Source organism: Drosophila suzukii, chromosome X, assembly GCF_043229965.1.
Source record: "Drosophila suzukii chromosome X, CBGP_Dsuzu_IsoJpt1.0, whole genome shotgun sequence".
Classification (NCBI taxonomy): Eukaryota; Metazoa; Arthropoda; class Insecta; order Diptera; family Drosophilidae; genus Drosophila; species Drosophila suzukii.
The window spans coordinates 12,281,337-12,297,511 of record NC_092084.1 but is presented as its reverse complement, the minus strand read 5'-3'; the positions used below and the strand labels follow the sequence as shown (position 1 = coordinate 12,297,511).

The 16,175-nt window shown below is 38.1% G+C and overlaps 2 protein-coding genes across 3 annotated transcripts; both read left to right on the top strand.

Annotated features, from left to right (window-relative positions):
* The first annotated feature begins 147 nt into the window (after positions 1 to 147).
* Positions 148 to 5,833, top strand: Pdzd8 (PDZ domain containing 8). The gene is made up of 8 exons (XM_017069847.4): positions 148 to 615; positions 696 to 983; positions 1,117 to 1,309; positions 1,707 to 2,970; positions 3,029 to 3,184; positions 3,252 to 3,893; positions 4,221 to 4,467; positions 5,178 to 5,833. Exons 1-8 carry the CDS (start codon positions 451 to 453, stop codon positions 5,364 to 5,366), a joined length of 3,144 nt encoding a protein of 1,047 aa, XP_016925336.2. The 5' UTR covers positions 148 to 450; the 3' UTR covers positions 5,367 to 5,833.
* A 1,863-nt stretch (positions 5,834 to 7,696) lies between these two features.
* On the top strand, positions 7,697 to 10,546 carry Sclp (leucine rich repeat containing protein 20 sclp). 2 transcript variants are annotated; one of them, XM_017069735.4, is made up of 4 exons: positions 7,697 to 8,165; positions 9,825 to 9,968; positions 10,032 to 10,199; positions 10,267 to 10,546. In XM_017069735.4, the coding sequence occupies exons 1-4, from the start codon at positions 7,883 to 7,885 to the stop codon at positions 10,416 to 10,418; spliced, it is 747 nt and encodes a 248-aa protein (XP_016925224.2). In that variant the 5' UTR covers positions 7,697 to 7,882; the 3' UTR covers positions 10,419 to 10,546. The 2 variants fall into 2 exon arrangements, with proteins under 2 accessions (XP_016925224.2, XP_016925225.1); XM_017069736.4 differs by lacking the exon at positions 7,697 to 8,165 and adding an exon at positions 9,404 to 9,652.
* The last annotated feature ends 5,629 nt before the right edge of the window (positions 10,547 to 16,175 follow it).

Here is a 16,175-nt window from a genome sequence, read left to right as displayed (position 1 = left end):
GGCGAAGAGGTCCGGCTGATTGCTGGTCTCCAGATGGGCTCTAAATCAACCCCCAGGAAGGTTGCCAGTTGCCAGCTGATCAGGGAACATGCGCATTGTGGGCCGATGACCAAAAAAGGCGCAGCCACTGCTGCGAATACATATTGATTTTATGTCGCCCCTACCGCAGTTGTAACAATTGTCAGTTTACAGCTAACAGCTAGCTGGAACCAGCCTCATATTGGCGAAATCGGCAGAGGCACCACCCAAATGGATGGGGCATCGAAATCGGAGGCATAAACTAAATAGTATACAGATACTGGAGGATAGAATGCGAGCACATCACGAACGTAATTGAAGAGACTGACATCAGAATTGTGGCTCGTAAGTGTTTGGCTTCTAGGATCCATTAACCGAATCGGAGGAACAAATATTCAGATATTTCCCTCGAGTGAGTGAGATTTCGCCAGCATGGAGATACCCATTTCGAACATACTACTCCTCTGCCTGATCTTCCTGCTGATCGGCGGGGTGGTGATGATCCTGCTGCAATATCTCATCTTCATCAAGTTCTCAAATTTGCCGGATGAAAGCGAGGAGCAGAAGCAAATGAACGCCAAGTACACCCTGCCATTGGTGAGTATTTGTAATGTGTATGTACCATCAAGACCCCCTGATTACTAATGTACGCCCCTCTTTTGTGTACTTAATTGTAGAACATCAAACAAACCGCACGGAACCTGAAAAGGCTGTCCAACTCGGGAATGGGCGGGGGAGCAGGAGGAGCTGGGGGAGCTGGAGGTGCGGGTAATGGATGTGAGAACCACCAGGAGAGTCTACGGAGAGCCTCGGCCCTCGTCTCGCTTAACTTCGTGATGCAGTTCCTCTTCCACGAGTTCAAGAACTCGAACCGAGTGCGAAAGTGGTTCTACCGCAAGCTGTCCATCGAACTGGACGAACTGATTACAAAGACTACAACCGGAAAGCTACTGGATAAGCTCACGGTGGGTTTTAAACAGTAATAAAAGTGTTAAGAGTATATTTATATTTAACATGTATTGTAAATACCTACCTAGATATCCCTAAAACTTTTAATTCTAACCATTCTCTTTCCTATCTCTTTTACATCGATTCCAGATTAAAGAGCTCGAGTTGGGTGACCAGTTCCCTGACGTCCGGTCCCTTTCCGTGCACAATGTGGAATTGGACAAGGACGAGCAGCGCATCGAGAACCTTGATCTTTTGCTGGACATAAACTACGTGGGCAACTTCACGACTTCCATAGACGCGGACATGGTGCTTGGAAAGAAGGGATCTATAACCCTAAAGGGTGAGTGAATTGAATAAATCCAGATCTCAAAAGTAGACAAGAACAAAATGATCTCAAATTTTGAATATTATCAAGAAGACAAGAAGATTTTTTCCCAAATAACAAAATCGAAACTACTTTTTACAGAAGAATCGTCTAAAAAAACAAAATCAAGACTATTTTCGTTTCGAAACACAAAACATAGACCACAGTTGTCTCAAAAAAACAAAATTGAGAGTACTTTTGTCTCGAAAAACAAAATCAAGAGTACTCTCGGCTTAATTTAAAGAACGTTTTTTTTTGAAAACACACATTCTTTAAATGGAGAAAATTTGATCTTGGCTTTTTTCCGTTCTCAATTTTATTTATAAAATTTGCTAAAACCAAAGCATTACTTAAAATCCAACTTCCTTTGCAGTCAAGCAGCTGTCGGGCATGGCGCGTCTGCAGTTCACGAGGAAGCCCTACACGCACTGGTCAATTAGCTTCCTGGGGGATCCGGAGCTGATCCTGGACATCGAGTCCAAGTACCAGGGCCGCCAGATGCAGTCGAACATAACCAATCTGATCTCGAACCAGATCCGGAAGGCGGTGCGTCGGAAACACACGTTGCCCAACTATAAGCTGCGCTACAAGCCCTTCTTCCACTGGACCGCGGATGATGCCGATGCCGGCGACTGTGACATCCAGCCTAATGGACTGCTCACGGTCAAGCTGGCGGAACTGTCCCGCCTGATGGCCTATCCGGGAGCCATTGAGACTTACTGCACCATCACCCTGGCCCCGGTGCCCTTCATCGAGGCTAATCAGCGGGACAGCCGGAACGTGCTCATCTCGATGGACGTGTTCATCCACAAGGCGAAGAACCAGCAGATCGGTATCGTTTTCAAGCAGAGCGGCAGCCAGGTGGTCCGGATCGAGTCCGTCTTGCCGAATACCCCAGCATGCAAGTCCAATCTGCAGGCCGGCGATGTCCTGGTGGCCATCGAGGGCAGGCCAGTGACCACCATTCAGCAGATTGCCAAGGTGGTCAAGACGCTGCAGGCCACCGTTTTTAGCCTGCGAATCGAACGCATCATTCCCGGCATCATTCGCAATGATGCCATACTGGAGGACTTTGACAAATACGACGATCTCGGGGATCTACCCAATCTTTGTCAGTCGAAGGCGGAAACCGAATCCGAAGCTGCATCACCGGCTGAACCAGTGCCACCCAAGCACCTGGTCGTGAAGCCGAACTTGAGCGGCACTCCCACCAACTCGCCCAAGAAATCCAATCTTATAGCCAAGGCCATCAAGAAGACCATGAGTCGAGATGCCGGTGACAAGGACAAGGATCGTGACAAGGATAAAGACAAAGATAAAGATCGGGACAAGGACAAGGAGAAGGATAAGGAGAAAGTCAAGGACGAGGCGGAGGAGCCGGTCAACTACTTCTACCAGCACTCCACCATCGACTGTCCCTTCAGCCCACTCATCCACATGGACGACGTGTGCAGCTTCCAGTTGGACAACTCCAGTCGCTTCCTCAACGTCTGCGTCTTCGGCAAATCAGCCGGCGAGAGTGTCCTCCTGGGGTACAACAACGTCCAGATCGGTCAGATCCTGGTCGAGTGCTCCGAAACCAGTCTGAACCAGTGCCTCAAGCAGATTAGTCTCAATCCGGCATCGCTACAGGCTGTGTAGGTGTTCTTCTCCATTTCACTCGTATATCCTTTTCATTTGTATCTCATTTTACAGGAAGATGCATCCTCTGTCCAATCAGTCCGGCTTTAATCCAAATCTCTGCTTTGGCGACATCTTGTTTGGTTTCTCCTGGATGGGTAATCCCAATTTGACGGTGGGCAATGGCTCCCTCAAAAGCAGCTCCAGCCCCAAGTCCCAATCTCAGACTAGGTAAGCTACCATTTCTGGGTTAAATAATGCAATATACCACTAATTTTCGTAATACCTAAAAATTCAGAGCCGAGCGAGTGGCACCGGAGGATCAGTCCCATGAGACGGCGTTCCTGAAGCTGACCACCACCTCAGGGGAAAACTCCACATCCATCGACTCCTCGAGTGCGGCGACTGGCGTTCCCAGGGCCCATGACTTTGTGAGGACCCATTTCAATCGGGCCACCCAGTGCGACTTCTGCGGCAAGAAGATCTGGCTGAAGGACGCCATGCAGTGCCAGGAGTGCTCTATGTCGTGCCACAAGAAGTGCATAGTCAAGTGCCAGATGGCCACCGTCTGTGGTCCAGTGGACTGTTCCGGTTCCACTGCGACGATGGCCAGCCGGCCGGAGTTCACCATTACGCAGGCCGACAATCCGGAGATCCTTGACGGATCCTCCACCACTGGTTCGGCACCTTTGGACGAGACTTCGGCGGGAGCAGCGTCGTCGGCGACGTCGGCATCTGGCGGGGATCAGTCCCAGATCCAGACCCCGACCGCAGCTGGCCTGGATGTGCACAGGTCCAGTATCACCGGCATGCTGGCTCAGGGTATCAAGCGGCAGGCGAGCAACCTGGACATTCCCGGCATTGTGTCCTCGCTGACTGGCAGTGGGCAGCAGATGAACTCCAAGAGCCTGCCCCCCAGTCCCCAGCACACGCCATCGCGGTGAGTTTGAAGAACCTACTCTTCCATATAGTAGTCCATATGATATTTATTCATACACTCATCTCTCAGATTTTTATAAATCATACATAATAAGAACTCTTCATGTTGATCCTGAAATAATTATAATACTTTCTGCATGTCTATAACGATAAAATATAAATGATCCGCCATTTATTGTAATGACAAGTATGTAAAAGTAAGGAAAGATCATAAAGACCCCTTTAAAAGAACAATATGAATTTGAAAACAATTTTTATAATTAATTAAATTAGTTGCCCAAGTTCTTTTTTGTTTTACTGAGATCCTCATACTTTCAATATCTTACAGAAAATCATCGATAGTGGAAGATGCGGCCACTGGACTGCACCAGAATCCCTTCGAGAGCGTCACCCAGCACCTGGAGGCTCTGCCATTGGACTGTCCAGAACTCAGCTTCGAGCAGGTGATCGTCATCACCGAGCCCATCATTCGGCACACCCGCAACGAGGATTTGATGAACCTGGCCAAGAGCACCAGCAAACATTTATACGTTGGCTTCCCGCCCGACGAGCGAGTGGCCAAAATAAACGAGTTGGTAAGTGGAAAGTTAAAGAGGGGTCTTTATTAATATCATTATCTATATTAATAACTGTAACAATATCTTTATCAAATATATCAATATATGTATTCATATCTATCTTTATCAATATCTGTATCAATATCTATAGCAATATATCTATATCTACATCAATATCTATATCAACACTTATATTAGTATCTTTATCAATATCTATATCATTACCTATATCAATATCTATATCAATACATGTATCTTTATCTATATCAAAATTTATATGTATATATTTGTATCAATATCTATATTAATATCTATATCATTACCTACTTCTATATCTATATCTTTATAAATATCTTTATCAATATCTATATCCATATCTATATCCATATCTTTTTTATATCAATATCTATTTTGGTATCTATATTCATATCTATAGCAATATCAGATATTATCAATATCTACAAATATATATATCAATATCTATATTCATATATATATCTATATCTTTTTATTTATCAATATCTGTCAATATCTTTTTATATATAAATTGAAATTTATATCAATATCTATATATATCTATATCAATACCTTTATCAATATCTATATTCATATCCATATCTATATCCATATCCATATCCATATCCATATCCATATCCATATCTATATCAATATCTATATCCATATCTATATCAATACAATATATATCCATATCTATACCTTCCCTGCAGCTTACAAAACTGAAAGTGGCTCTGGATGCCGAAACCGAGGGCTACACCCAAATGAATGATGCCGAGAAGGCCACGGAGTCGTCGCCCTGGAAATCGGACAGATCGGATGAGCGGGTCCAGGCCCTCAGCATCATTATGCTGTATCTGTGCACGGGTCTCCAGCATGCCCAGGGAGTGGTCCTGCAATAGAGTACTTGGGATGGAGCGGGCCCTACGTCTTGGGTCTATGAAATGTCAATGGCTAAATACTTGTGTATTCGGTGAACTCGTACATAATCTTAAGTAGTAGACTGGAAATGTGTTAGTGAACTTATGGGCATTTTTAATTCGTGTTGTGGCATACTTACCTAGAAGTATTTCAATTTTAGCCATTTGTTTCAATCGAAATACGCTTATTTGTCAGTTTTGAAACCGATTTGTACATACATAATATTGGGATTAACCCAAAATCAATACAAAACATCAATGGTATCTATAGAGTTCAAACATGTGTTTTGGCGAATAAAAATTTTTAACCAAAATTTCCTTAGGTTCTTTCACATTTTTGACGATATTTAATTATTGTTTTATAGCTAAATTTATGTGTATAATATATATAAATAATAGAATACAAAAACATCATGTGTGCAAATTAAATTGATCATTTTTGACGTTGATTTAAATATTTTTGGTTAGTTTTTGAGTGGACTAGATGAATTTCCGGTTAAAAATGATTAAGGTAAGTTATATTTAATAAAATTAAATTAAATATAATATAGTGTCATGTGAGTTTAAAAGAGCAAGGTTACTCACTTAAAAACAAAGTATGTTTACGTGGAAATGACGTGTCGACTATAGGAACTTCCGGACCAAAGGAACTGAGAACGACGGATGCGTAAAAGTCGGTTCTATAAGTACGATTCAAGGTGTATTATTTCGAGCGGTCTATACGCGCTGCATCACTCTCTCCTTTTGTATTGAACTTTTACACTTTTCCGTAGCCAGAAGAAGCTTATTGGCAAGAGAAGGAACGACTGTTTATATCAGGGGCTATTGCTCTTCAGATGACAAGACACTTTGTTTCGAGGCTCTTCTTAATTAAACATCGAACCACTTATCAAAACTAAAAATTCTATCAATAACACATTATAATAACATTAAAAATAACATCATAAAGATTCTATTTACCTTTAATCCCTTGAAAAACCTTGATTAAACAGATTGACAGATTGTAATATTTTAAGATATACTAAAGGGTAGTGCGGTATTCGAAACACACTTTTCGAATTTTCGTATGGATAGAAAAGCTTTTCATAACTTTAAAGAAAGTGCAATGTGCTTTCTTGGGAGCTTGTAGCTTTTGACAGCTCTCTACGATATCTTGGAATTACTTTTATTCTCCATGGGGACACAAGATAATGGGTAGAATAGCCTTGGCGACCTTGAAATTGACCATTATCTTAAATAAGTAATAATTTTTACGTCTTATATTATATTTACATATATTACATGGAAATTCGGTGTTCAAAATGACGTGTTTTGAGTGGAAAGAAACAGCGAACGGCTGATGCGTAAAAGTCGGTTCTATAAGTATGTTGACCGCTTTACACAGATATCACTGGTTAACAAAATGTGGATGAATTCAAGGAGAGGCAAAATGTGATCAAAATGGGCTAAATAAAACAAAAGATTTAAAATAACTATGGGTATCTCTATTAAAAAGTGAAATAAGCCTTGAAAAAAGATATTTGTATGGAACATTTATAGGTCTAAACATTTAAATCGATTGGAAAACTTTGAATTTACTTTCTTGTTAAGTAGTGCAATGTGCGATCCTCTCTCTCTGCATTGAACTTTTACACTTTTCCGCAGCTAGAACAAGCTCATTTTATTGGCAAGAGAAAGAAGGACTGTTTATATCAGAGGCTATTGCTCTTATGATGACAAGACAGTTTGTTACGATGCAGCTATACTCTTTAGAAGGGGTTAAGTGGGTTAAGTATTCCAGTTTGTTTTATATAATTTAAAACCAAAATTTTAAAAATAAGAGGAAGTATTATTTTTCTATCTTTTTAAGGAAATTAAAGGATCTTAGGACCTATTTTTGAAGAAAGATGTTTAAGTTAAAGTTTCAAAGTAAAGTTTTCAATTTTTTAAAGTTTTTTGTGGGGTATAGAATTTTAGTATTATTTTAAGCTTTTCAGATATTTAAAAAATATTCTAAAATTTAGTTATTCCAGAATATGAGATATATCTTGTCCAGTTATCATCTCGTAAAGGGAAAGATTAGATCATGTAGAACTAGCATGGTCATTTCCCTTATGTTCTCTCTCTTGAAAGTGTAAATATCCTTCACGATCAAAAACATAGAGTATCTCTGGTTCGGAGTGCCTTCAATTCTCCCAAATTGTGTGTTATTATTTTTGTTTTTCTTCCCATTTTACTTTTCATTTGTTTTGTTATGCGCAGCTTTTCTTTCTTCTTCGTGCTATAAAAACCGAAAGTAAAAAGCATTTTCAATATTTCAATGCGGAAGAGAGTCACGTTCAGTTGGCTTGCGAAGTGGCTCGCGTTTAAAAAATCCAAATAATAAGAAAAATATCTTCAACTTACAACAGTGATTGAAAATATATATCTAAATTTTTTTCAAGTGATTACCCAGTGAGACAAAGGCAATTTAATTAACACCTATCGGTAAAGATAGAAAATAAAGATATACATTAAAGATGCGGCCTTTTGGCAACGATATAACAAACATCCCTACCAACAATGGTAATGGTAATAATGGCAACAACGATCCCAACGATGGTAATGACAATCGGAATAATGGCAACCGTAGCAGCAACCTCTCCAGTGATGATACAGAGGAATCTGGGATATCGGATGATCCGAGCATACCACCCCATATAGCCAGGATCGGTGGTATAGGAACCTTTCCACCGATCGCCGGACAGGGTGTCATTCGGGTGGTTCAGCGGTGTGAGGATGCCAAGGAGAACCACAAGCTAGGTAAGCAAATGGTGACCCAGAACAACCAACCCACCCACTCACTTTTTTTTTGTTTGAGGCGCAGTTGCAACTAGACGGTTGCGAGTTCGGGTTCTCCTTGTTCCATCTATAGGTCGTAGTATGGACAATTGGCCATTAGCCAATTTCAGTTATTGCGCACTGACTTCCCCCATGCAAAAGCAACAAAATTGTTTATAATCGAGGGCCTTCCCGCCTGCAAAACACACCCCGTTCGAAAAATTGCCACAGAAAGTGCGTTGTATTGTATTATATGTGTATATTCCGAAAGTTCTTAACAAAGAAAGGTACTTATCAATGGGCCAGATAGGTGGGGGTGGTAATAATTACCCAGACATTGGCCCCCAAGTGATTTCATTCTACGATTCTCTGATACGCAGGTTGTGTTGCTCACAGATTTGCAATCATGGTAGTTGTAAAATTGCAGATATCTGCAGATGACGTCTAAACTCTCTTAGATTTAAAAATAAACAGTCATCAAGTACACATGATGAACTACATTTTAAATAATAGTATTAACAGAAATAGTAAATATATTATTGGCAACATTTAATGATTTTCAATGACGAAAATGCTTTAGTCAGACAACCATTTCCCAAACAAAAATTGTAATGGTCTTTGTTTTTACACTAAAAAAAGTATTCTAATTTAATACATATTTTAGATACATTTTATAAATACAATAGCAAATATTTCTTAAATGACAATAGAACACATTTACCTATTACGCTGTAAATTAGTTTTTCTAGTTTTAGTATTTTTTTTATAAAAACAGAGCAGTCTGAAATTAAATAAATCTGGTACAAAAAATGTAAAGGTTTTTATAATTCAAAAATATATATTTATTTTATTGAAAGGCTTGAAATTTTTAAATATATTTTTTGAATATTTTAAAATCAGGAAGTAATCTGCATCATAAAATCGAAATGGCGTTTCTGGAATAATTTCATCATATTGTTTTGATCATTTGTGTTTTTGTTTTGAAAACATTCACATAATATATGGGAACACTCTTTACTTTGTATTGTAAATTAATGTTTTCGTGAGAACACCAATATTATTTTGTTATTATACTATTATAGTGTGGACAGACGCAATTTCCGCGAAATAAACAATCTTATACTCTCCGAATATCCGAAAAAGCTCTCGCGATCGCTGGTGACTCACGTATATTATATAGGGAATACAGAGAGGCCCCATATCGTCGCTCTTTTCGCATAATAAGTTGCGTGCGCAGATGGGGAAATGCCGTGTTTATATTTAGGCCGTTCCATTCACGTGCTCAGTGTAGACCAAGTGGGTTGTGAGCCAACGAGGAAACAAAGGGGAAATATATGGTATAAGTCCATTGATAAGGTTGTTAGCTATCGGTTATAGTACCAACTGATTGCATGGAAACTTGGTGATGGCGCACTTGGTGGTGAAGGTGATTGAGCGTTGTGAAAATGCCAATGAAAACGCTAATTTAGGTGAGAGTTCTGAGAAATCAATGTTTATATCTAAAAGTGTATATACATACATATATGGAATAAAAGAGCTAGTGTTCTGCCATCTGTTTAAAGCTTTTCGATAGCCAAAAGCTGTTTTATAGCTGAATTTGTTGTTTATGTTTCATAATTATTATTATTCGCACTCTTTCAGATCTTTCGAGCTGTGAACTAATGCAGATACCAGATGCAGTCTATCATTTAATGCGAAACACAGAGCTGGTGACCTGCAATCTCAGTGGCAACGTGCTGAAAAGCGTTTCACCAAAGTTTTCGCAAAAGTTCAGCACCATCACAGGTGGGTTCTCAAGCAATAATATATATACATAAACAAAATATACAATATATATAACCCTTGCAGATCTTAATCTTTCACACAACAAACTCTCGAGGCTGCCAGAAGAATTCGCCAGCTTGACCGCATTGACCAAGCTGAATATCTCAAACAACTCCTTCATCGTCCTACCACAAGTAGTCTTTAAGCTTCAGAGTCTTGCCAGTCTGGATGCCCAGCACAATGCCATATTGGGTAAGTCTTTGGACTTAAGACCCCCTGTATTCCATCTTATCAATGATAAAATATCTAATCACATCAGAAATCGATACGGATGAGGCTATAGCCAGTGACTGCTTGGCCCTGGTCGATCTTCGTAATAACCCGCTGAGCAGAAACTGCAGACGCAAGCTGCAGGACTTCAAGACCTCCTTCCGCCTTGAGATCTCCAAGGATGTCGAAGAAGACTGGTAATCAGATGGACGTCCATCCCATTTCCAACACACAAAGAACAAATCTCTCGTTATCTCGGAAGAGAGCGCCCTAAACGGCCCTCCTTCATCTTATTTATTCTGTTTATAAATTTATATATTTATCAAAAACACTCAATTGTTATGAATTTTACGCGGAATTACTCTTGGAAATATGATAAGAAGTGGAAAGGGTGCATATCTAAAATCCACGTATGCACACGACATTTTTATGGCGAAAAATAGGGTTCAGATTTTGGTCAAAAATACGAGATTCAGATTTTAGTCGAAAATGCGACTTTTCTTTCCGGTTTTTCAATCTTAGTTTGGCCAAATCAAGGCGTACAGCTAAAAGACCGACTGTTTTGAACAGCTTGCTAGAAATGCTAACGATCCCCATCATTTAAAAGAAAATTTATTTTTTGACCAGTTTTCGCATTTTTTGTAAGGGGTTACATCACTTTTTTTGCGAAAAATGGCAAAAATTAAAATTTTTTAGGTTAGAGTGTCAATGGATTGGAAATTAAGCAACGAGCACGACGAGGTATGACATTCCTGGTTCTGACTTTTATTTTTCATTTGGGAGCCAAAAAGCGGCATTTTTAGGGCGAAAAAATAGGCTTCAGATTTTGGTCAAAAATACGAGATTCGGATTTTAGTCGAAAATGCGACTTTTCTTTCCGGTTTTTCAATCGTAGTTTGGCCAAATCAAGGCGTACAGCTAAAAGACCGACTGTTTTGAACAGCTTGCTAGAAATGCTAACGATCCCCATCATTTAAAGGAAAATTTATTTTTTGACCAGTTTTCGCATTTTTTGTTTTCACTTTTTTTGCGAAAAATGGCAAAAATGTAAATTTTTTAGGTTAGAATGCCAATGGATTGGAAATTAAGCAACGAGCACGACGAGGTATGACATTCCTCGTTCTGACTTTTATTTTTCATTTGGGAGCCAAAAAACGGCATTTTTAGGGCGAAAAAATAGGCTTCAGATTTTGGTCAAAAATACGAGATTCGGATTTTAGTCGAAAATGCGACTTTTCTTTCCGGTTTTTCAATCGTAGTTTGGCCAAATCAAGGCGTACAGCTAAAAGACCGACTGTTTTGAACAGCTTGCTAGAAATGCTAACGATCCCCATCATTTAAAGGAAAATTTATTTTTTGACCAGTTTTCGCATTTTTTGTAAGGGGTTACATCACTTTTTTTGCGAAAAATGGAAAAAATGAAAATTTTTTAGGTTAGAATGCCAATGGATTGGAAATTAAGCAACGAGCACGACGAGATAAGACATTCCTCGTTCTGACTTTTATTTTTCATTTGGGAGCCAAAAAACGGCATTTTTAGGGCGAAAAAATAGGGTTCCGATTTTGGTCAAAAATACGATATTCAGATTTTAGTCGAAAATGCGACTTTTCTTTCCTGTTTTTCAATCGTAGTTTGGCCGAATCAAGGCGTACAGCTAAAAGACCGACTGTTTTGAACAGCTTGCTAGAAATGCTAACGATCCCCACCATTTAAAGGAAAATTTATTTTTTGACCAGTTTTCGCATTTTTTGTAAGGGGTTACATCACTTTTTTTGCGAAAAATGGCAAAAATGTAAATTTTTTAGGCTAGAATGCCAATGGATTGGTAATTAAGCAACGAGCACGACGAGGTATGACATTCCTCGTTCTGACTTTTATTTTTCATTTGGGAGCCAAAAAACGGCATTTTTAGGGCGAAAAAATAGGCTTCAGATTTTGGTCAAAAATACGAGATTCGGATTTTAGTCGAAAATGCGACTTTTCTTTCCGGTTTTTCAATCGTAGTTTGGCCAAATCAAGGCGTACAGCTAGTTTGGCCAAATCAAGGAGTACAGCTAAAAGACCGACTGTTTTGAACAGCTTGCTAGAAATGCTAACGATCCCCATCATTTAAAGGAAAATTTATTTTTTGACCAGTTTTCGCATTTTTTGTAAGGGGATACATCACTTTTTTTGCGAAAAATGGAAAAAATGAAAATTTTTTAGGTTAGAATGCCAATGGATTGGAAATTAAGCAACGAGCACGACGAGGTATGACATTCCTCGTTCTGACTTTTATTTTTCATTTGGGAGCCAAAAAAAGGCATTTTTAGGGCGAAAAAATAGGGTTCAGATTTTGGTCAAAAATACGAGATTCGGATTTTAGTCGAAAATGCGACTTTTCTTTCCGGTTTTTCAATCGTAGTTTGGCCAAATCAAGGCGTACAGCTAGTTTGGCCAAATCAAGGAGTACAGCTAAAAGACCGACTGTTTTGAACAGCTTGCTAGAAATGCTAACGATCCCCATCATTTAAAGGAAAATTTATTTTTTGACCAGTTTTCGCATTTTTTGTAAGGGGATACATCACTTTTTTTGCGAAAAATGGAAAAAATGAAAATTTTTTAGGTTAGAATGCCAATGGATTGGAAATTAAGCAACGAGCACGACGAGGTATGACATTCCTCGTTCTGACTTTTATTTTTCATTTGGGAGCCAAAAAACGGCATTTTTAGGGCGAAAAAATAGGGTTCAGATATTGGTCAAAAATACGATATTCAGGTTTTAGTCGAAAATGCGACTTTTCTTTCCTGTTTTTCAATCGTAGTTTGGCCAAATCAAGGCGTACAGCTAAAAGACCGACTGTTTTGAACAGCTTGTTGGAAATGCTAACGATCCCCATCATTTAAAGGAAAATTTATTTTTTGACCAGTTTTCGCATTTTTTGTAAGGGGTTACATCACTTTTTTTGCGAAAAATGGCAAAAATGTAAATTTTTTAGGTTAGAATGCCAATGGATTGGAAATTAAGCAACGAGCACGACGAGGTATGACATTCCTCGTTCTGACTTTTATTTTTCATTTGGGAGCCAAAAAACGGCATTTTTAGGGCGAAAAAATAGGCTTCAGATTTTGGTCAAAAATACGATATTCAGGTTTTAGTCGAAAATGCGACTTTTCTTTCCTGTTTTCAATCGTAGTTTGGCCGAATCAAGGCGTACAGCTAAAAGACCGACTGTTTTGAACAGCTTGCTAGAAATGCTAACGATCCCCACCATTTAAAGGAAAATTTATTTTTTGACCAGTTTTCGCATTTTTTGTAAGGGGTTACATCACTTTTTTGCGAAAAATGGCAAAAATGTAAATTTTTTAGGCTAGAATGCCAATGGATTGGTAATTAAGCAACGAGCACGACGAGGTATGACATTCCTCGTTCTGACTTTTATTTTTCATTTGGGAGCCAAAAAACGGCATTTTTAGGGCGAAAAAATAGGCTTCAGATTTTGGTCAAAAATACGAGATTCGGATTTTAGTCGAAAATGCGACTTTTCTTTCCGGTTTTTCAATCGTAGTTTGGCCAAATCAAGGCGTACAGCTAGTTTGGCCAAATCAAGGAGTACAGCTAAAAGACCGACTGTTTTGAACAGCTTGCTAGAAATGCTAACGATCCCCATCATTTAAAGGAAAATTTATTTTTTGACCAGTTTTCTCATTTTTTGTAAGGGGTTACATCACTTTTTTTGCGAAAAATGGCAAAAATGTAAATTTTTTAGGCTAGAATGCCAATGGATTGGAAATTAAGCAACGAGCACGACGAGGTATGACATTCCTCGTTCTGACTTTTATTTTTCATTTGGGAGCCAAAAAACGGCATTTTTAGGGCGAAAAAATAGGCTTCAGATTTTGGTCAAAAATACGAGATTCGGGTTTTAGTCGAAAATGCGACTTTTCTTTCCGGTTTTTCAATCGTAGTTTGGCCAAATCAAGGAGTACAGCTAAAAGACCGACTGTTTTGAACAGCTTGCTAGAAATGCTAACGATCCCCATCATTTAAAGGAAAATTTATTTTTTGACCAGTTTTCGCATCACTTTTTTTGCGAAAAATGGAAAAAATGAAAATTTTTTAGGTTAGAATGCCAATGGATTGGAATTTAAGCAACGAGCACGACGAGGTATGACATTCCTCGTTCTGACTTTTATTTTTCATTTGGGAGCCAAAAAACGGCATTTTTAGGGCGAAAAAATAGGCTTCCGATTTTGGTCAAAAATACGAGATTCGGATTTTAGTCGAAAATGCGACTTTTCTTTCCGGTTTTTCAATCGTAGTTTGGCCAAATCAAGGAGTACAGCTAAAAGACCGACTGTTTTGAACAGCTTGCTAGAAATGCTAACGATCCCCATCATTTAAAGGAAAATTTATTTTTTGACCAGTTTTCGCATCACTTTTTTTGCGAAAAATGGAAAAAATGAAAATTTTTTAGGTTAGAATGCCAATGGATTGGAAATTAAGCAACGAGCACGACATTCCTCGTTCTGACTTTTATTTTTCATTTGGGAGCCAAAAAACGGAATTTTTAGGTCTAGAAATGCTAACGATCCCCATCATTTTAAGGAAAATTTATTTTTTGACCCGTTTTCTCATTTTTGTAACCTGTGCTCACCCATTACTTTATTGGATTTAAAAATTATTTTTTGACCAATGCTCGCATTTTTAAGAAAAAGTTAATTTTTTTTTGCTAATTGAATTTCTTATAGCTGGTAACAAAAGCTTAAAGTCCACAAAGTTGTTCCAAAGCTCGGCAAAGAGAATCGGAGCTTAAGAGAGTAGGGATCGTTAGCATATTAAAAGGTACACTTAGAAAAAAGATAACATTCACATTCAATTATTAAAATTTCAGAATGCTTTCAATTATATAAATTATGACCTATTTATGTATTAATTAAATTAAATTTGCTCAACTTGCATATACTTATTTACACCACATATTATTGTTCCCGTTTATACATTTTGAGTGACTCAGCTTAGCTATCTATTACCAATTGTATTTTTTTCTCTGTACGCAACAGGTTTTGGCGACAGGGCGAGAGATGGCCAGAAGGCGCTCTCAATTTGGGGTTCCAAAACCAAAGCCAAAACCAAAACCAAAACCCACCGCCGAATAAGCCAGCTCGTCTTGCATCGCTGAGCCAGCAAAGGTGAACGAGGCTTAAACCGAAACCCGAACTTAAATTGCGTTAGCACGAGAAAGAGAGAGACAGGGAAGATTACTTTCCAGTGCTGAGCCCTGTATAATTTTAGAAGCCAAATCGCAGCAACACTGAAGAAAATGTTAAGATAGGATTGACTTTTTAAACTTTTCGTTACATATCAGTATTTATTTAAGAAGTAGATAATATAAAATTACAGGAATAAAGATCAACATATGATAAATTATTATAATATCATAGAGATATGAAAAATATGTCTATTTCAACAATTAATATTAAGTAAATGTTAAATTAAAGGTATAAAGATACTTTTCGTTACATATTAGTATCTATTTGATATATGCATAACATAAAGTTGTAGAAATAAAGATCATATGATAAAATATTATGATATCATAGAGATATAAAAATACCAAGAACTGTTTCAACTATTATAGATGAGTGGGTAATATAAAAGTATAGGAATAAGTACAGTTTTCGTTACATACTAGGATCTTTTATGTGAATTATGTGTAAAAATATTATAATATTATAAGAATATAGATCAACATATAATAAAATATTATAATATTATAAGATATCATCTTAGTGATATGAAAAATAGTAATATGTTTAGTACCTATTTGATATGTAGGTAATATAATATTATAAGAATATAGATCAACATATAATAAGGTATTATGATATCATAGTGAAATAAGTAAGTATTTTTTATTTGTGTACCAAGAACTGTTGCAACTATTATAGCCAGGCCACCATCTCTAGAGAGCCAG

Bases quoted from the DNA above. Each gene is read 5' to 3' on its own strand.
- Sclp (XM_017069735.4), top strand. From the start codon at position 7,883: ATGCGGCCTTTTGGCAACGATATAACAAACATCCCTACCAACAATGGT. The intron at 8,166-9,824 runs GTAAGCAAATGG...GCACTCTTTCAG, and splicing joins CAAGGAGAACCACAAGCTAG to ATCTTTCGAGCTGTGAACTA. The intron at 9,969-10,031 runs GTGGGTTCTCAA...TAACCCTTGCAG, and splicing joins AAAGTTCAGCACCATCACAG to ATCTTAATCTTTCACACAAC.
- Pdzd8 (XM_017069847.4), top strand. From the start codon at position 451: ATGGAGATACCCATTTCGAACATACTACTCCTCTGCCTGATCTTCCTG. The intron at 616-695 runs GTGAGTATTTGT...ACTTAATTGTAG, and splicing joins CCAAGTACACCCTGCCATTG to AACATCAAACAAACCGCACG. The intron at 1,310-1,706 runs GTGAGTGAATTG...CTTCCTTTGCAG, and splicing joins GGGATCTATAACCCTAAAGG to TCAAGCAGCTGTCGGGCATG.